The sequence below is a fragment of the Pseudorca crassidens genome, chromosome 3 (genome assembly GCF_039906515.1).
Source record: "Pseudorca crassidens isolate mPseCra1 chromosome 3, mPseCra1.hap1, whole genome shotgun sequence".
NCBI lineage: Eukaryota > Metazoa > Chordata > Mammalia > Artiodactyla > Delphinidae > Pseudorca > Pseudorca crassidens.
The window spans coordinates 62,800,395-62,820,378 of record NC_090298.1 but is presented as its reverse complement, the minus strand read 5'-3'; the positions used below and the strand labels follow the sequence as shown (position 1 = coordinate 62,820,378).

General features: G+C 40.3%; 2 protein-coding genes across 14 annotated transcripts in view; one reads left to right on the top strand and one right to left on the bottom strand.

Annotated features, from left to right (window-relative positions):
• Positions 1-19,984, top strand: part of DMGDH (dimethylglycine dehydrogenase) — a 139,963-nt gene that overhangs the window by 51,600 nt on the left and 68,379 nt on the right. For 4 of the 13 annotated variants that reach the window (XM_067731084.1, XM_067731081.1, XM_067731078.1 and 1 more), the window contains exons 2-3: positions 11,498-11,571; positions 18,886-19,060. The exons of 3 other annotated variants lie outside the window; for them this stretch is intronic. In XM_067731084.1, coding sequence (XP_067587185.1) covers positions 11,498-11,571; positions 18,886-19,060 — 249 coding nt within the window. Of the gene's footprint in view, positions 1-11,497; positions 11,572-17,833; positions 17,992-18,885; positions 19,061-19,984 lie in introns of those variants that run through there. 6 more of the 13 variants (XM_067731082.1, XM_067731080.1, XM_067731088.1 and 3 more) reach the window with 2 other exon arrangements.
• BHMT2 (betaine--homocysteine S-methyltransferase 2) lies at positions 3,393-17,805 on the bottom strand. Its single transcript, XM_067731093.1, has 8 exons — positions 17,695-17,805; positions 13,879-14,011; positions 11,929-12,020; positions 10,740-10,931; positions 9,351-9,498; positions 8,099-8,281; positions 7,603-7,831; positions 3,393-4,397 (listed from the first exon to the last, which is right to left on the bottom strand). Exons 1-8 carry the CDS (start codon positions 17,725-17,727, stop codon positions 4,316-4,318), a joined length of 1,092 nt encoding a protein of 363 aa, XP_067587194.1. The 5' UTR covers positions 17,728-17,805; the 3' UTR covers positions 3,393-4,315.

Sequence of the window (19,984 nt, the reverse complement as noted above, 5' to 3'; positions counted from 1 at the left end):
CCTCTTGCAATCAGAAATCTTGATATAAATGTTAAAATTATAAAAATTAAAAAATTTTTATTTCATTGAAAAAGTAATAACTACCCATATTAACACATTTAGACACTAAGAAAGGTATCAGAGAAAACGAAGTCTTCCTTCTACACCATACTTTCAATCACTAGGCTTCCTTTCATAAGAGGGATCATTCCTCCCAGAAATATTCTACACACGCATGATGGTAGCATACTTTCATTTAGAACTTGTCTGGGAGGTCCTTCCTCTTTAGTACATGTTGAGCTCAGGTACTCTGTTTCTTTTTTAATTAAAAAATTTTTTTTATTGAAATATAGTTGATATACAATGTTGTATTAGTTTCAGGTGTACAGCAAAGTGTTTCAGTTATACATATATATATATATTTTTTTTCAGATTCTTTTCCATTACAGGTTATTACAAGATATTGAATATAGTTCCCTGTGCCAAACAGTAGGTCCTTGTTCTTTATTTTATATTTTAGTGTGTTAATATCTACTGTTAATCCCAAGCTCCTAATTTATCCCTCTCCCACTTCCCCTTTGGTACCATAAGTTTGTTTTCTATATCTGTGAGACTATTTCTGCTTTGTAAATAAGTTCATTTGTATCATTCTTTTTTTAGATTCCACATATAAGCAATAGCATATGATAACATAGCATGTATTCCTTTTAATGGCTCCATGGTTTATCATCCTGTACACGTTCCATAAATCACTTAACTAGTATTTCACTGATGGATATTTTGGCAGTGTCCAGACTTGTGCTTTTGCACAAATATGAAAATAAGTGTAGGCTACATTCCTAGAAATGACATTGCTCCTCCAAGGGTGTGTGAATTCTAAATTTGGATAGGAATGGCCAAATTGCTTTCCAAATAGCTTGTACAAGTTTACGCTTCTACGAAAAGCATATGTACAATAGTGACTTTTCCTTTACACTCTCAACAACACAAGATATTATCTTTTTTGTTGTTGTTGTTAATGATAGGTAAAAAGAGTATCTTCTTGTTTTCACATACATTTACCTAATTTTGAATGTGTTGCATATCTTTTCCTATATTTAATAGGTTAAGGAAATCTATTTTCTGATTTATAGGTTAGGGAAAATCTCCCTTGGTATTTCAAATGTATGTAAATATTTGTGGCAGGATACTAGCACTCAGATTGCTTTAATCTGTAAATAATTATTATGCATAATAATAAGTTACAGATTAAAAAGAAAGAATAAATTATTATTCTTTCTGCCTCTTTTTCCTGCACTGGAAAGATAAAGAGCAAATATTTTCCCTACCTCCAATAAGGGTGCCTTTAGGAAAGTGGACCTCATTTCTCCATTCCTTTTGGTCTAATATCGTGTTATATCAACAGAGCAAGAGGGAAAGAGGTTTTTCAGAAAACTTAAAAGGTTTGGGGCATTGGGGGAAGTGGGGAAGAGACAGTATGAGCTGCACGTGGGCCACAGGAGCTGAGAATTGATCCCCAGACGTTTCCGAAGAAGGGAGAGGACCTGCTGCCTGGGAAGGAAAGAGTCAAGTTGGGCCTGTGGTTCCTTAAGTACCACATTAAGGAATAGTGTATCAGTGCTCAGAAGCTGCCTGAACTCCCTGTCAGTGCCTGCAGACTCACTACCCAGCACCTCACATCACCTCTACCAGGCGCCCTGTGTTTCCTGTGGCACCTGACTCACAGCATCATATCCCACAGTGAAAGAGTGATGGTCAAGCAAGGGTGATGATGCTAGTACTGACCCCAAGGCTTTGCTTGGTCCCTAGCTGGGTACATCTTCCTCTCAAAACACCTGTAAGCCCAAGAAAATGGCGTGGAGTTCTGAAGGCCAATCACATAGGAGAGCCCTCCTCACAACATCTACACAGGTGGGAGGATAGTTGAACTAAGACAACTTAAGACCCCTTTACTGGAATAGCGGTTACTAACCCTCGTTACACATTATTCCCATTTGACTTTGTTTAGAGTATTTTGGGTTTTGTGCGCACATTTAATTTTATATGGTGAAATTTATGTTTCTTTTTTTCTTTTATGGCTTTTCTCTTATGGACTTATGTTTAAAACTTTGATCAACCTTGAACTTGTTCTAAGAGATCCAACTTTTTCTTCCTAGGTTCCTAGGTTCCTTCCAACATTATTAAACAGTCAAGCTTTCCTCACTAACCTGAAATACCTCCTTTATCAATCCAGCTTTCCCTTACTGACCTGAAATAATACCCTCTTTATCATACATTAACATTTATATATATACATATATGTTCCACTGAACTTTTTTTTAATACAAGTATCCAGTGGCTTTAATTACTATGCTATATATAGTGGTTATCTGGCAAGGCCACACCTTCCTCACTATCTCCCTTTATCTAATTTTCTCATAGCCCCTAGAATATAACCCCCGCCCCCATGTGCACTTGAGGGTTTGCATGTCTATTTCCCCTCAGTACTCATGATTTTTTCCCCTTGGGATTATATTACATTTATTTATCAATTTAAAACAACTTTGTAACTTAAAATATTGTCTTTCTCTTTATGAGCTTGTGTGTAGATTTATTCATCTTACTTTGCATCCTCAACTTTCCTTCAACAGCTCTTACACAGCTTTTGTAATATTATTCCTAGATATTTAATCATTTTGTTGAAAAAATAAAATAGATCTTTATTTCCACTATACTTTCAAAATCATTGTCAAGTGTATATAGAGAAGCAATGACTTTTGTATATAAAATTTTTAACCAGTAACTTTACTGAATTCTCCTGTTGTTTGTAAGAGCTTTCCAGATGCTCTTCTTGAGATTTCTAGCTATATAACCATTTCATCTACATAAAATATAATTTTCACTTTTCCACTATTTTTAATTATCTAAATGTATTTACTAGTCTTGTCAGACCAAGGCAATAACAGTGGAGGACTGAGCATACTTTTCTGACTTTATTTTGGGGCATAATTATTAAATTGAAGTTAGAACCAAATGGTTTGAAATACTTTTCCCCAATATGTTTTTATTATTATCTATAATAAAATGTGATCCATTACTATATAAATTTTGAATCTTTCAATCTAGGAAATCTATTTTTTAAGGACTTTATTTGTTACCTGTTTGTCTCTTGGAAGTTTTATCAACTTCCATCTCATCAACATTCTATTCTGAGCATTTCACTTACTAACCCAAAATGAAACCTGTGTGTTTCATAAATGTAGGTTGGCTTTTGTCAACCTACATCATATATATGTATATATCATATATATATGATAGAGAGGAGAGAGGGGGAGAGAGAGAGAGAAGCAAGAGCCTGGAACATAATAAGTAATAAATGCTTGTTGTTATTACTATTCCAAAGAAGGTCCGTAAAATTTAAAGTATTCAAACACTTTTATAAAAGGTAAATTATTTTTAATTTTATTGTTACAAATTGATACATTGTTTTGAAAAATAGAGAGAAATTGGCATGTAGCAAATAGCTCAAATGTAAGTCAAGAAAATATTAGACCAAGATAGATTTGAACTCTGAATTTTCAAAAGGTCTTCCAAAACTGTTTATCTATTTTTATTTATTTTAAACAATTAACATAAGTATCTCATTGAGCATCTATTAGTATGCCTGGCACAATGATAAATACTTTAAGGAAAAATATAAGAAGCATATCACATTGTCCTTGTCCATGGTAGTTTACAATCTAGCTATTTGTGATTATATAGACACATTTTTAAAATTCTGGGACCTAACACCTTTAAGTAAAATCATCTCTGAAAGTAATCACTTTAGAAGGTTATATGATTATTTTAAAAAGTCCTAAAACATTTTTTGCATCTTTTCCTTTGGGATTGCCTTTGGAGTCATTATACAAATCATTTAAGAAAGGCAGACTCATTACTTTCATTTTAGTTTAGAATGCTGCTCTATCCCTTCTGTACCTAGTTTAGTCTCCGTAATTAATCACTGGGTTTGTTGCTCACAGACTTCGTTACTTTAAAATCTCAAATTCACCCTAAAAGACAAGTTTCACTATTCTTGATTCCCTTCAAAAGCATGTCCTGCAGCATTACTGGACAGTAAGTACCTGGAGGACGAGAAGCCTTTCGCATCAGCTTTGCATCTCCCCCAGCATCTTGCTCGGAGCTTAAGCACAGCAGGAATGCAATACGCATCCTATGTTGAATTGACAGCACATTAGCTGTTCAGCAGCTGGAGACATCAGGGTGGCCTGAGGATAGTGGCGAGGAAGGGTTCCAGATGGGGCTTGAGGGGAATTTCTTTCCATTCTGCTATTTCAGTGTTTTCTTTCATTACTCCTTAGGCATCTGGCTTTGACAATGAAGGACAGAAAGGTCTGCCTGAAGCTGGCAGCAGATTCTCCCAATACTCCCTTCTAGCCCTGTGATTTAAAAAATATATAGTTAGTCAATTAAAAGATTCATGTCTATTTTGTAAGTCCAATACTTTATATAGATATTGGCTAAATACTCATAAGTTTGGTGGATGATCAGGCTAAAGTAGAATTTCAGTTTCAACATACAGACAGAAAAACTATGCCCATATCCATTAATTCCAGGAGTCTTTCTACATTTCTGTCCTCAATAACAATCACTGGGTTTCATACCACCTTTCAGAAAAAGACAACATGTTTGAATTTTACATGTTTTTGTGAATTATATTCATTCGGAAATTTCTAGCAGGGTCCTTCTAGCTCTACTCAATATTTTAACATAATGACAAGTATACGAAACCAGTTTTAAACGTAATGAGACAAAGTATAATTCTTCAAAAAGTAACCAAAAACAGAATACAAATTAATTTGTCAGTATTTGTGCTTTGTTTTTAGACAAAGAAAGAACACAAAGTTTCCTGGTCACAGACCTTTGTGTTAAATGTATTTTTATAGTTTTTCCATTTTACCTATGAAACATTGAATAAACCAATATTTTTGGATGATGAAAATGTCAGAAATCTGGGGTGTCTACAGGTTTCTGGATAATCACAAATTTTTGTGAACATCAGTATGTTTGGGAGTTTAGGGTACAAGGAATGTCTGGCTTTATTCTATAGAATAATGTTTTATTTGAAATTGGTAATGAATTTTAAGGATCCCTAGACAGTGTTTATTAAAAAAAGCCATTTCTCACTTATCTGAACTATTTAAATCATCATCGAAGTACACTTTCCTCACCTCTTAGTTATATTTCTTTCTTTAAAGTAATTTAATTAGTTAACTTATTTTTTGGCTGCGTTGGGTCTTCGTTGCTGTGTGCGGGCTTTCTCTAGTTGCGGTGAGCAGGGGCTACACTTTGTTGCGGTACGCAGGCTTCTCATTGTGGTGGCTTCCCTTGTTGTGCAGCACAGGCTCTAGGTGCGCAGGCTCAGTAGTTGCAGCACACGGGCCCTAGAGCGCGTAGGCTCAGTAGTTGTGGTGCACAGGCTGAGTTGCTCTGCGGCATGTGGGATCTTCCCAGACCAGGGATTGAACCTGTGTCCCCTGCATTGGCAGGAGGATTCTTAACCACCAGGCCACCAGGGAAGTCCCTATATTTCTATTTAGTACTTTTTTTTCTAAGCATGAGACCTATAAAAAGAAATCTTCCTGGATAAATATCCATACCTCCCAGAAGAAATGTTTGCCTAAATGATTTCTTGCCTACTTCTACAATCTAAATTAATTTACACTAGGAACATTGTCCTAAATGTTCAAAAATGAAGACTGTTCTAAATTCTACTGAAATGGATAAAGAAGTACAAAATGGATTAAAGACATAACAGCTCTGATTAGAGAAGAGCAGAAATTGTGGTTAGTTTCTAAAAGATGGAAAAGATTGACAGGTGAGAGAGAGAGAGAGAGAGAGAGAGAGAATAATTCAAAACAGAACAGTAATTCAAGGAGCCCCCAGAAAAATACCTTCAATAATAAAGTGATTGTAACAAACAGTATAATTTAGATATTGGAAGACCTTAGAGAAGGTGAAGGTCTATTATTCTTCTTTCAACAATAAAAAAGAAAGTTAATTAGAAATTCCTATAAAACCAAACATTGTACAAAGAAAGTCCAACTATGAAGCAAATTAAAGTATGGCCTGAGTTTGGACTATGGATGAAATCTAAGAGGAGAGAATCAATTTGACCTTGATGCTTGGAACGTTCTCTCACAAGGGGCTCAGGTTTTGTAAAATAGGTTTATTTCTCCTTCTCTTGGTTCTGCAGTGAATAATGTTTAGAAAATAGTGATCAGGGTACCAGGATATTAGATTGGAAATTTTATTGGTGGCACAAGATACGATAGATATCAGGTATTAAAGCAAGACAGACACTCTGCAGAAGTTTCAAAGTAGTTGCCTAAGAGCCAGTCAGATGACTCACTTGACTCTACACTGGAAAATCTAGATCACAGAGACCAATGGGTCAGCTACTTTGTGAGTGAAGATAGTGTGGTTAAATTGGGATCAGACCACACTCTCAGTTTGTCTCCTTAAAGGAAAGATGAAAAGTCTTCTAGCTAGTTTTGAGCCTAATAGGAGAGAGGGACCCAGCCTGGACATATTTAAAATCAGGCTCAAGAGAAACACCAGGAAGGAAAATGAGACTCCCCAAAATAGTTTATATCTATAGTGACCTGCTGAGAAAGTTGGGATCTGAGGGCAAAGAAGAGAAAAATTTTCAGAGAAAAATGCAATGCCTGTGGCATGAGAAATACAGACAAAAGTTTCCAGTGGCAGCCTCTGAAGAACTGTAAATACACTCATGAGGATCTGCCAGGCCCAGAGAATGTGGTCTTCCTAATAGGGTGTCAATTAAGCAATACAAGTTTACTCCCTTTTCCATCTGCTCTCCTCTCTCTTTGAATCTGAAGAGGTCAGAAACCATGATTAGCAATATGGGAAGGGAGGTTTGCAAGCATAAGACAGAGAAAGAGAAGGATCAGACTGGCCTTCCCTGGTTTCCTGAATATTGAAATCTCCTGCTGGAAAAAACGAGGTTTTCAGTTTGAAACATGTTCCAAGTCTTGATTTCACATGGAATTGAACACTTAATTACTGAATTGCCACTGTGTTTGCTTATACTGTGTTTGGTTATAAACCTTGATGATGTAAAATTAGTTGTATACCTTAAAGAAACCAAGAGGTAGACGAGGGAGGAAAAGTAGAGGGAAATGGAGGAAGGCAATTCTTATTTTACAGAGAGTGGAATCAAGAGATACTGCCTCATATTGATGGATTAAAAAACAAGTAGTTAAATATGAAATTCAAACTTGTAAAGATCGCCAACAGAACAAGCAAAAATGTAATAAGTCAAATTTGTGAAAAGGAGATCAGGGCAAGGGGGAAGATTATGTGATTTAAATCCCTCAGCTTTCATAAAGGGTAATTACCACTTAAAATTGATAAAACAAGAAATAGAGAAATAAGACTTCAAAACATAAATGGCAAACAGGTTACCCCTGGAATGGGATGGGTGTCAGAAATGGGCGGCTTTTACCTTTCATTTTGTATACTTCTATACTTTTGAATTTGTATTACCATGTGCATGCATAATGCTAACAATCAATAAAATGAGATTAGAGGAAAACAGTAAGTTAATTAAAAAATTCCTACCTGGCTCTAATCCAGGGTTTGGTGTGCGTGTTGAGACCACTTCCCCAGCTGCCATGTTTGTCAGAAGACGGAGGCAAAAATCCCCTTTCTGGGGCCAGCTCCTCTGCAATCGCCCTGATGTGGTAGGGCTCAAATCCACAGCACCCACCTATGTACCTGACCCCCAGGTTGTAGGCCTCTCTGGCGTATTTTTGAATATCCCATCTGGTTGCAACTCTGGGCTCCAGTGCTGTAATACAACAGTTACGGCACTTCTGTTACCATCTCTATATTCAGACCATCGATGCTCAAGGGGTATTTTCTTTTTTCAATGAAGAAACTATAAATTTTAGAGTATGAATTCCTCAGATAGCTAATTTTTGGTTAACACTGAAAGTCTTTGTCTTATAAAGTCTTTGCCTCGTATCGTAAGTCTGTACTGTAGTTGTTCATTATAGCCATTTCCGTTTTGTCACAACAAGAAACCACAAGGTCTCTAATATGTGCCTGAGCTTACCGAAGGGATATTCGGGGAGATCCACAAACCCTCCTTTGCCACAGTCGGGCATGTGGAACCCCAGGGGCTGCACCATCAAGTGTGCTTTCAGCCCTGCAGCCCATAGGCCTTCCTTCATGAGTCTCATTGTCTTCAGGCTGGTGCAGGGCCCAAATCGGCAGTTCACACCAACGATTGAAGCCCCTATGCAAAGAAATATATTTATTTACTTGTTTCAAAATGTATTTACTTGTTTATTTTTAAAAATTGAAGTATAGTTGATTTACAATGTTGCGTTAGTTTCAGATGTACAGTCAAGTGATTCAGTTATACGTATGTACTTTTTCAGATTCTTTTTCATTATAGGTTATTACAAGATATTGAATATAGTTCCCTGTGCTATACAGTAGGTCCTTGTTGTTTATCTATTTTATATATAGGAGTGTGAATCTTTTAATCCCAAACTCCTAATTTTCCCCTCCCCCCACCCCCTGTTTCCCTTTGGGAACCATAAGTTTGTTTTCTGTGTCTATTTCTGTTTGGTAAATAAGTTCATTTTTATCATTTTATTAGATTCCACATATAAGTGATATGATATTTGTCTTTCTCTGTCTGACTTTGTTTCTATACACTAACAACAAAACATCAGAAAAAGAAATTAAGGAAACAATCGCATTTACCATTGCATCAAAAAGAATAAAATACCTAGGAATAAACCCACCTAAGGAGGCAAAAGACCTGTACTCCACAAACTATAAGACACTGATGAAAGAAATTGAAGACAACACAGATGGAAAGATATACAGTGTTCTTGGATTGGAAGAATCAATATTTTTAAATGACCATACTACCCAAGGCAATCTATAGATTCAGTGCAATCCCTACCAAATTACCAATGGCATTTTTCAGAGAACTAGAACAAATAATTTTAAAATTTGTATGAAAACACAAAAGACCCTGAATAGCCAAAACAATCTTGAGAAAGAGGAACAGAGCTGAAGGAATCATGCTCCCTGACTTCAGACTATACCACAAAGCTACAGTCATAAAAACAGTATGGTACTGGCACAAAAACAGACATAAAGATCTTTATTTTCTTTTTTAATAGTTGGAAGGTGTCTTAGAAATTAGCTGTCCCCCTCCACCTCCTCAGTTTTACAGATAAAGAGATAGATTCCAATTAATGTTTTTATTTCCAAACTGCTCTCCCAATGTTAAGAAACATGTCATAAACAATAACTGAACTGCTTATCACATCATGGGTCCACATTACCTGCCTTCACCAGCTTCACAGCACATTCTCCAGGTGTTACACCATGCATGTCTCCCTCTGGGCCTATGCACATGGTGGCTGCCACGGGTTTTCTGGCTTCTTTTAAGACTTCCACAGCCCACACAGCTTCTTCAGCATGTTCAAAATACTAAGAGAAATTTCATGTTCTTCTATTGGTCCAAATATAAAGCAGATTTTGAGTGGTAGACCGCAAATATTACAAGAACAGTTATAAAAATTACCAAATATATGTGATAAAATGTGCTAAGAAATGTGTCTCTATCAGACTGACTACAGAATACTTTTCTGAGCAAATATTTTAATTCCTTTAACAATAACATATAGGTTTTCATTCAGATATCATACTAAAAAAGGTTTTAAAGTAACTATTTAAAATCATACTTTTGAAGGAACAAAAGTTTTGCTAATAAATTTTGGACTCATTTTTTATGGAACTTGGGTGATCTTGGCAGAATAATTGTTTATCATGCTTTACAATTCAAAATACTTTTATATTCACTTCTAGTTCAATATTCTAAAGTGCTCCATAAAGTATGAAGGGAAATATGATTAGTTCCCCAGATGAGAACATCAAGGCATAGAGAAGGGAGATGTAGCTACTGAGTGTCTTTGCCAATGGTAGACAGGACACCTTGTCTGGTAAATCCAGGCCATTTGCAGGGGTGTTTCCCAGGAAACCCCATAAGTGCCACAATTGAAAAGCTGAACTTAATTTAAGTAAGTGGAGAAAAGCTAGCAGAAATCTCCCTGTTTCTTCCTTTTTGACTTAGATTCTGCAGAAGCAGTGTGTGAGGAATGGCAGAGAAAGTCAAAAGAGAGGTTCTTAAAAAACAAACTTGTGTTCTTATCCATCTGGAGAACATGTAGGGCAGAGTTTGTGTTCATTTCTGTAGATGATTTTTTCCTGGTGGGTTAGCCAGGCTTGGGTAGCCCTAAGCCTTGGGAAGGTTGATGTAGCAAGGTTTTCAGTAAGTTCAGTAGGGAGATTGGGGAACTAGCAGTTGGGAGGCTATTGTCCTTGTTGGGGGTGAAGAGCTGGGTTGAGGCCTTGACTCTAGATGGTAGCAATCATGATGGGAAATAGGGAGATGGGAGAAAGAGGATATTCCGGGCCTTCATATCCAGTCAGTGACAACGCTTATTGATTCTAACTTCAAAATATCACTCAGATGTTATAGCTTTAGTGAAAGCAGACAGATGGGAGTGAGCAAGGCAGGGATGGAGGAGAGCAGGGCAACTACTACTTGGCACTAAGTATTAATGGTGAGGCCTGAGCAGCCGCCTACCCTCTAGGCTTTACTCCCGGACAGCCTCTATCCTCCCCTCCCACAGCCCCTTCCAGCCCTGCCCCTTTAATGTTAGGCTTACCTCTGCAATCAGGAAGTCCACATTTTTCCTGGTAAAAACCTCTAGCTGTTGTCGAAAAAGTTTTTTAATTCTAGCTTCATCCTTGTGGTGTTTGTACAGTGATGTCTGGCAGATCCCCCCTGCTACCAAAGCATCACCTTTGTTGGCTACTTCTCTGGCAAGGTCACAGGCAGTGGTGTTTACAGCTTCCCACTGAGGTTAGACAGCAAGAGTACACATGGTGAGCCTGGCATTTTAAAGGTGAGATATAATAGATATCCAAGGGGGCAATGAGCAAGTAGCATGAGCACAAGTCACTGGTTTAAACTGCAATTCGAGAAGACCAGCCGAGTTGGGTATCATCTCTACTCCCAGTGAGCTTGTATGTTCATATTGTACTTACCACACTGGATTTTAGTAAATGCTCATTTGTTTGTCTCCCATACTTGACTGTGAGCCACTTCAGAATAGTGTCTATGCCTTTGTATCATCTTTGTATCTAGCATAGAGAATGGACTATAACAGGTACTCAATAAATGTTGGTTGGTTGAATGAATAAATGGGCATTAACGTTGACAAGTATTAATACTTTATATTTGCAGAATATCTCACAATACTTCCACATCCTTACCCACTTTTCTCAACAACCCTAAGTAAGTATCAGTTATCTCCATTTGGCAGAGTAAACCAGTTCTCCATGTCTTTAAGTGTCTAACACAAAGTCGCACAACCAATAGGTGGCAAAGTTGGGTATAAAACCCAATTCTCCTCATTCCTAGGCTAGTGCTGTGTTCCCTAGGACCACCCTATCTCAACATGGACAAGTCAGAAGAGAAGAATGTGAAATGAGAAGGTAACAAGAGCATCTATAAAGTGTTCTTTCCCTACAAAAACATATCACAGAAGGATGGTCATGCCCTTCTAATGGCATATTTTCTCCCAGTCCTACCCCCTTCCCTAGATAAAGAGACAGAAAATGCTTATTTACTTAGTACCTATATGTTTACATCATGATTAATTACTGGATAGATACTTTATGTGGAGGAAAAAAATATTTTATTATTTTAAAAAAAATACTTTATTATTTTTTGTAATAAAGTGTAGTAACACATCAGGTCAATTCCATGGATTCCCATCAAGAGGTTATTTTTATTATAGATGATCCCTCTCCCCGCCCCTCCTCACTCCCACCTGCCCCATTATCGTTTACCTGACTTTCCATCTTGTCCTCACTGGCAGAAAAGGTGAAAGTCTGCATGACATTTGATCCTGCTCTCAAGAATTCCATGTGAAGCTGACGAACTACAAAGGAGTTGTTTTTTCCATTGAAATTAAAAAAGTAAAAATCACAGAAGCTATCATTTTCAGCGGCAGCTCATCCACTCACATCTCTTTCAATCATACACAATTTCAAACCTGGTATTTATAAAGAAATTCAGATTCAGGTCAGCAGAATTTAGGGGCAAGGCAGAGTCCATACCAAATGGGGGCTGTTTAGAGTAGCCTCATGTTGACCTGCTAGTGGGCCCCACGGCCTGGTGCAGTCACATGCAGACACTAAGGCCCAGTTGGCCAACTGTCCCTTGGTCTCTTGGTCTAGAGAGGGTTTATTCATTTGCCGGTGTCATGAAGGATGTAGCTCGTCTACTTACAGTCAGCATTGGGGGGCCCTCAAAGTAGGATGAGGGAATTCTCACAGTGGGCAGAATGCATATGGGTGGCGCCCCTATCAAGTGTATTCAATAGCAAGCAGCTGGGGAAACGCAGTCAGGGAGCTTTCCTTGGCCCATCAGAAACTCCTTCCTCTCTCTCCCTTTATCTCCTCCCCAACTCAGTCTTTATCCTTGCTATTTCAACACTTTCTTCCTGGTTGAGCAAAGAAGATTTTCTAAAATTAAGAATGAGTTCTTCTTGGGTCAGATGAAATCTTCCTGCTAACACCAGAAAGACAAAACTCTGTCCTACCATATAACTCTGGGTGTCTGATGAAACAGTAATCATGGCCATTGGGTACTTATATGGGCATTTCATGTGGGTTAGTTCACAAGTCCTCACAACCAGCCCATGTCATGCCCCCGTGTGACAGATGAAGAAACTGATCCTCAGAGGTCAAATGACTTGTTCAAGGTCACTCAGCTGGTCAGTAGAAGGACCTAGACATGACCCCATGTTTGTCTGATACACTGTGTATATATGAATAAAATCAGAGTGAATCAAAAGTTCCATTCCCAGCTTGTATCCCGTTTCACCCATATCTTCTTTGGCTTTATTTCCCACTTTCATTTAGAACAGCAAATCTATATTTGCTATATATATCTATATTTGCTACATATATGTTTGCAAATCTATATTTGCTATTTGTCTATATTCTGTTAAGCTGGTGGTTACCATTAATCGTCCCTACCAAATGTACTGTTTTAATATCGTATGCAAATTAGCCAGAAGGATGAATCTGAAGCAATAACAGTTTTACTATGTTAAGGAAACTCTTGAATATACAAGGTAAATATTCATGGAACAAATATTGGTATGTATATTTTAGCACTCCCTGAATATGAAGATGCAAGTGTGTGTGTGTGTGTGTGTGTGTGTGTGTGTGTGTGTGTGTAGAGGAGGGAAGGAAGGAGAGAGAAGCCCTTTCTTCAGCTCGTGTACTGCCACTATCTCCACATCTTGGCAGTTTGGGCAAGTGAATCAGTCCCTAGAAAATGCTCACGGAACTTCCCTGGTGGCGCAGTGGTTAAGAATCCATCTGCCAATGCAGGGGTCACGGGTTCAATCCCTGGTCTGGGAAGATCCCACATGCTGAGGAGCAACGAAGCCCATGAGCCACAACTACTGAGCCCACGAGCCACAACTACTGAGCCCGCATGCCACAACTACTGAAGCCTGCGCGCCTAGAGCCCGTGCTCTGCAACAAGAGAAGCCACCACAATGAGAAGCCCGTGCACCACAACAAAGAGCAGCCCCTGCTCACCGCAACTAGAGAAAGCCCGCACGCAGCAATGAAGACCCAGTGCAGACAAAAATAAATAAATAACTAAAATAAATAAATCTATTTAAAAAAGAAAGAAAATGCTCGCTTTTATTTATCTTCTCTCAGTCAGATTTAAGCAAAATGTCACCCAGATAAACACTCAGGGGTGATGCTGGCACCGACCTGCACTTGGATGTTCTACTACGGCTTCTGAAGTCCAGAGCCCGGCCTTCACGTAGCCCCTCTTCTCCAGAGTTATGAGAAAGCTGCCGTCTCCAACCACAACCTCCCCACTATCCAGACGTTCCAAAATGCCCTGAAGAAGAGAAAGAAAAATCACCTAAGACCCCTCTTTTTTTTTTTTTCCTAAAAGCAGTTTCTAATTTTAGGAAAGGTGGTACAATGCTCTCACAGCTCCAGTTCTGTCGAAATCATCCGTGCCTAATAGTATTTCAGAAAGATTGAGAATACTCTATTATTGGACAATCCAGGTACTTGTTTTGTGCAAAGTTCTGTGACTATTTTTTCTCAAATACAATTTAATCTGAGTCAAATTGTAGTTAAAGTGCTGATTCCATAATGGTTATTTTGGTTTTTCAAGATGTTTGTGGCAGACACTGCTAGTCACCTAATGTGCATTTTTTTCCTCCTCTTCTTTGCTAATATATTTTGTTTGGGGAGACAATGTCCCCAACTTAAAAAAAAAAAAATCCTCAGGCTCCTTTACTGAGTGGGGTGGCCATATGACACAGTGTTGGCCAATGGGAAATAAGTGAAAGTCTGCTGAAGATTTCTAGAAAAGTTTTGCTTTCCTGATACAGATGCCCACTCCCTTCCCTCTTGTCCCTTTTTCTCTGTCCTGTGTGGAATGTCAGCTTAAGCCCTGGAGGTATAGCCATCATCTTGCAGCCATGCCACTGAAAGCCACACGCAGGCTGACAACCGCAGCCTGGTGTCTTAATGACATCTTGGAGTAGTTGCAGAGGCCGTGGACGGTGACCGTCCGCTAGACCTCTCGTTAGGTGAGAAAAATAAACCTCTTTTGTGTGTGAACCACTGGACATAATCCTATTGGACACAGCATTTTATAATTATACTCTACATTTTCCAGCATGTTCACAGACACGTTATCATTTGGTACTCTTAACAACTTTGGGAGCTAGGCAAGGCGGATAGTTTTTATTCCCACTTTATAGATGAGGAAACTGAGGTTCAGAGAGGCTAAGTGACTTGCTCAAGATCATAGAGCTCAGTAAGTGAAAAAGCAGACATCAGACCTTCTAAATTCCTAACCTAGTCTCTATTTACCACCTTTCGAGTCAGCCCACCCATAATCTGAATATAAGGTTGCATCCAGAGCAGTTATCCAAAGCTACGGTTTCCATTGTCTACAAAGTGCTTCCCCAGATACCTGAATGGCTCGCCCTCTGATTTTCTTCAGGTCTTTAAAGGTCAAGTGTCATTTTTTCAGAGAGAACTTCCCTGCGATTTATAAAAACTGCAAACACCCCCATGGGGATCCCTATCCCTCTTGTATAGACTGCATTCGTTGAAGATACAGCCTTTTGTTGAAAATACCAGCCAGTTCCTCTCAGCCCTGCCTACAGCTGGACACAGAGCAGTGCATGAGTGGGGGAGGAAAGGTTCCCACTGCCCCTTCTGACCAGTCATATCTGCAGCCCAGGAAGGTACATTGGAAGCGGTTGCCCTGAGGCTAAGTACCAGGCCACTATCTCCACCACATCTCCATTTTCTGTGGAGGGAAGTGGAATGGAGCCCAGCTCTGTTAACCAGAGCTGTAAGATGCTTGAGGCTCTGTCACCTCATACAGCACCTAACAAAGAGTAGGCCCTTAATAAAATATGCCAAGAGTTAGCAGACGGACAGGACGGTTTTGAAAATGGCACATACCTCACATATGCTATAAGCTTGGTCCTGACAAGGAGGAAGAAGATTGATACTCTTTAATAGAAAATTAGCTAGGATTTTAAGAAAATGACAGTGCAAATTTTGACTGTTGCCTTCATGATACCAAGTAAATGTAAGGCATTTTGATCTGTTATCTGGATGTTTGTCCAACATTTAAAATTTTGCCAGTTTTCTAAACAGCCATTAGCAAAATAACTAAACTATCAATATTTGAATTCAGAGCATCTTTTAGCCCCTCCTTCACCGCTAGACTTACCACCTCAGTTAACTGCTACACCTGTATGATCTAAAGCCAGCTCTAGAATGACAGGACTGTGTAAAATAAAGAGCACTGGAAATTATTTGCAGCATATTTATATTTTCATTCCATCTTCCCTTTCAGTGTGGCAATGACTCTGCCTTGGATCTGATGGTGATCTCTGAGAGGAGTTTATGCCCTCTTTTTGCAGATAACAGTATCTAGACCTCTTGGATTTAAGATCTGGCTTCGGGGCACCTCTATTCATACACAGAGGAGTAGACCAACTTCACCCTATGGCAGGAAGCTGCCAGAGGTCCATCTGCCTGAAATTGCCACCAGGACTGCTCTTTTGGATTAAAGAAGCAATTGGAGGTGTCCTCTGTAGCAGTTAAATGAATTCTTAAAATGCACCTGTTAGCTGAGCAGAGAGGTGAGGTTAGCTCTGCCCCACTAACATCTTAACTCCCAGGTACACATTAACATGGATTCTCATATGATAATCTTGGTGTTGCAAAGAGCAGAGGCCAGGAAAAATAGGACAGGGACAGCATACTTTTAAAAAACCTTAAAAAAAAATGAACTGTAAAAGTGAACATAGTATTAGAGAAAGTTCAGAGAAAGAAGTCAGCACAATGTTCTTTGCTTCTTTTTCTTTTTATCATGCTCATTTGCTTCAATGCCCATGTTTTACCTTTATAATCAGAAAAACATAACCAGAATATGTTTTTTTGTTAAGTTTTTTAAACCTATATTCCACATCTTATGGAACTACTACCATTATTGTGTCCTTCCTTACAGTGTGTGTATAAATATTTTTATGTAGTTGGGATCAGTCTGTGATATATCTCCTTTTGTAACTTAACATTGCAAAGCACTTTGCCTGTTCCCATACTTAGCTTTTTAATTGGCTGCCTAATAACTTATTAAATGGATGTACTTTATTTACGGAGCCCACTATTGCAGGGCATCTTGGTTGTTCCTATCTTTTTAGTATTACTAAGTAAAACGGTGGTGCACATCCCCCCTTCCTTCCCCACCCTCTCTTCTGAATTAGGGAGCACAGATGGGTTGCCTCGAGGAGTTTGGAGATGTCCCGCGTCCAAGTTCATGCCCTTTTCCTAATTTTGTTTTGTCACCCCTTCTCCCCACCACACACACATCCAGCGTAAAAATGGGAGAACAGGGCGACAGCTGGCGAGCAGATCGGGAAAGGGGAGCCCAGAGACCCAGACTACGGCGTGAGATGAGGCGGAGGCCCCACCCCCGGCTCCGCGCACCCCACCCTCCATCCCCGCCGCGGGTCTGGGGGTGTCCATGCCCGGGACCGGTTTCAGGCCAGTCCGAGGCTTGGGAGACCAGGCAACGGCCCTTCCCAAACACACGAGGGGCGCGAGCACTGGGGCCATTGAGTCGAAGAGCTGTAGGTGCGGGCGGGCGGAGGGCAGGAAATGTGAGCGCGGCCTGAGTCCGATGGCTGGACTTCAAACCCCTGCTCCACCTGGACTAGATCGGTGACCCTGAGCTAGGGTCTCGGACTCTGAGCCTCAGTTTCCTCACCTGTAAAATGGGAATAAACGTGAAGAGGAGATAATTTGCATGAAGCACTCGCGCAGTGCAGGGCAGCGAGTCAAAGCTCCATAAATGCTACCCAATATTGTTATCTCATCCTGACACCTAGGCACTACCGTCGTCCAGGCGATTCGCGAGCGGGTAAACCGAGGCTCAGAGCCGTCCAGGTGCCTCGCCCAGACCGCAGAGCTTGATTAGGGGCTGAGGTGAAGCCCCGCGGCCAGGAGGGCTGAGTACCTCCCGGTTTCCCCGAAACTCACCTTCTTGGCTCCGGGGCTTCCGGCCAGCGCCATCGCGGAGCGGCTGTGGCGGGCGCTGAGTGGCGGGCAGCGCACGGAGCCAGAAGCCCGCCCCTCGCCGCGGGGAGGGTCCCACCGCCTCCCACCGCCTCCCACCGCCCCCCACCGCCCCTGCTGTCTGCTGGCTTGGGAGTAGGTGCCTGCGCCCTCGCCCTATGGCCTCGACCTCGGCATGTTCTGCCTGGGCGCGCTGCGGCTGCGGGGCTTCCCGCTGCGGGGCTCCCCCGGCCGCCTACTTTCCGTCTGCGGCCGCGAAGGGTGAGTGGGGCCGGGTCTGCGCGGAGGCCCGCGGCTGGGCAGCTGCGGGGTGCGAGCGCAGGGCTGAGGCGGTCTCCGGGTTAGGGGTGCTTCCGACCCCGAGAAGTGGGCATTCGGCTTTCTTCTCGAATTATGGGTGTTCTTTTCTACGCACAACCGTTCAAAGTGAGAATATCAAAGGGTTCCTGGTGCAAAGACTCTCCTATCCCCATTCCCTTCCCCAGTCAACTGTTAGCAGTGTCTTCTGTATGGGGAGGCAAACGCAGGTGTATATATGATCTTCTTTGACTTACTTATACCTTGCTTTTTACAATGCGTCTTGGGGAAGCTCATGATCTAGCTAGGAAGACAGACATGCAAATCAATATATCAAGCCACCGAGCAATATTTATAATTAGAGAAGCAGGTACGCGGTGAGAGGACGTTGAGCGAGGAAGAGCGTTGTACTCCATCTGGCTCTCTTCAGCCTGGAAAACATTGGAGGGAGGCGGTGATCCAAGATTTATAGATAATGGACTTCATGATTATTATGGGTTTTTTTTTATGGAATAAAATGTTTATCAGTGTGTTTTTAAAGTAGACAGAAAAATTATTCTCTAGATTTCTTTGAGAAAAAGAAGTCATCTGTTCAATTCTTTAGCTCTATTAAGTATCTACAATGGGTCAGAATTAGGGGAATGGGGTTCAAATGCCTCCTCCTCCCTCCCCCAACCAGGTTGCCTAAGTCAGATTGAGTCTCCCAAATGATTGTCAGCACATGTAACTCTCCCAGGCACTAGATGTTAAGTACTAGAAGAATAAGTAAGGAGAATCACACTAGTCAGAAAAAAAACCAAAAAAAAACTATAACTATCATAGCCTAGTAAAGCTACTATTAAAAACAATGTCTTCCAGAGAAGAAAACCCACCCTCACCTGCAGAAACAAGATGGAAAGACAGGGCAGAAACAGTGATAATTGGAGGTGGCTGCGTTGGTGTGAGTCTGGCTTATCACTTGGCCAAAGCAGGCATGAAAGATGTGGTCCTCCTGGAGAAATCGGAGCTCACTGCTGGATCTACCTGGCACGCAGTAAGAAAACTATCTCAGCACCGTCATATGCACTGAATTGTCACTTGTGCGATTGATTTTTTTTCCTATTCACAGCTCCCCACTGAGAGCTCTTTAGAGCAAGTTCCCTTTCCATAGCGTTGGAAGGTGCAATTGCAGTTTAGTTGGTATACTTTAAGTGGGTGATCAACATGTATGATGTTGATAATCATGAGAAGATAACTTGAACATATGACTCTGGATTCAAATCCTGACTCTGTCATTTCCCACTTCTGGCAACTTACTTAAGTTTCTAGTTCCTGATGTGTAAAATGGGAATATTAATAGTACCTACCTAATAGGGTTGTGATGAAGATTGAATTAATATATGTCAAGTTACTATGGTAAGTGATTAGTAAATGTTAGCTTTTGTACCAAAGGATAGTGGCTGGACGATCCTGAATAGAGGCCTGAGACCTTTACCTATGTCGCCTCACCTGGCTTTAGTGATCCTTTTATGTTTATTGATTTATGATTTTAAGTTAGTGCTGTGAGACAGCAGCTTGGCTTCATGAGGACTTAACTGGGAGGGCTGAGAACGTGCAACACAACTTTCATGTTGTGTTAAATGAAACACACGACCAAGTCAATCTCGCCTATTTAATGGTATGCGTAATTGTTCCAGTGCTGTATAATAATTGGGCTTACATCGAAAGCTGCTCAGGTAAATGAGGTGATTGACACCGCTTTCATACTGCCAAACCAATTATTTCTGAAGTCAGCTAAGATGGGAGAGGAAGATTTTATGACTGCAGGTGCCATTTTTGTTTGGAGGAAGAGTTGGGATGAACAACGAGGTCCTACAGTATAGCACAGGGAACTATATTCAGTATCCTGTAATAAACCATAATGGAAAAGAATATGAAAAACAATATATATATATGTATAACAGAATCATTTTGCGGT

Coding starts and splice junctions, on each gene's coding strand:
- BHMT2 (XM_067731093.1), bottom strand. CDS start 17,727: ATGGCGCTGGCCGGAAGCCCCGGAGCCAAGAAG. Junction 12,021..13,878: donor AGTAGAACATCCAAGTGCAG/GTCGGTGCCAGC, acceptor ACTCCTTTGTAG/TTCGTCAGCTTCACATGGAA. Junction 10,932..11,928: donor AGGACAAGATGGAAAGTCAG/GTAAACGATAAT, acceptor GTCTAACCTCAG/TGGGAAGCTGTAAACACCAC.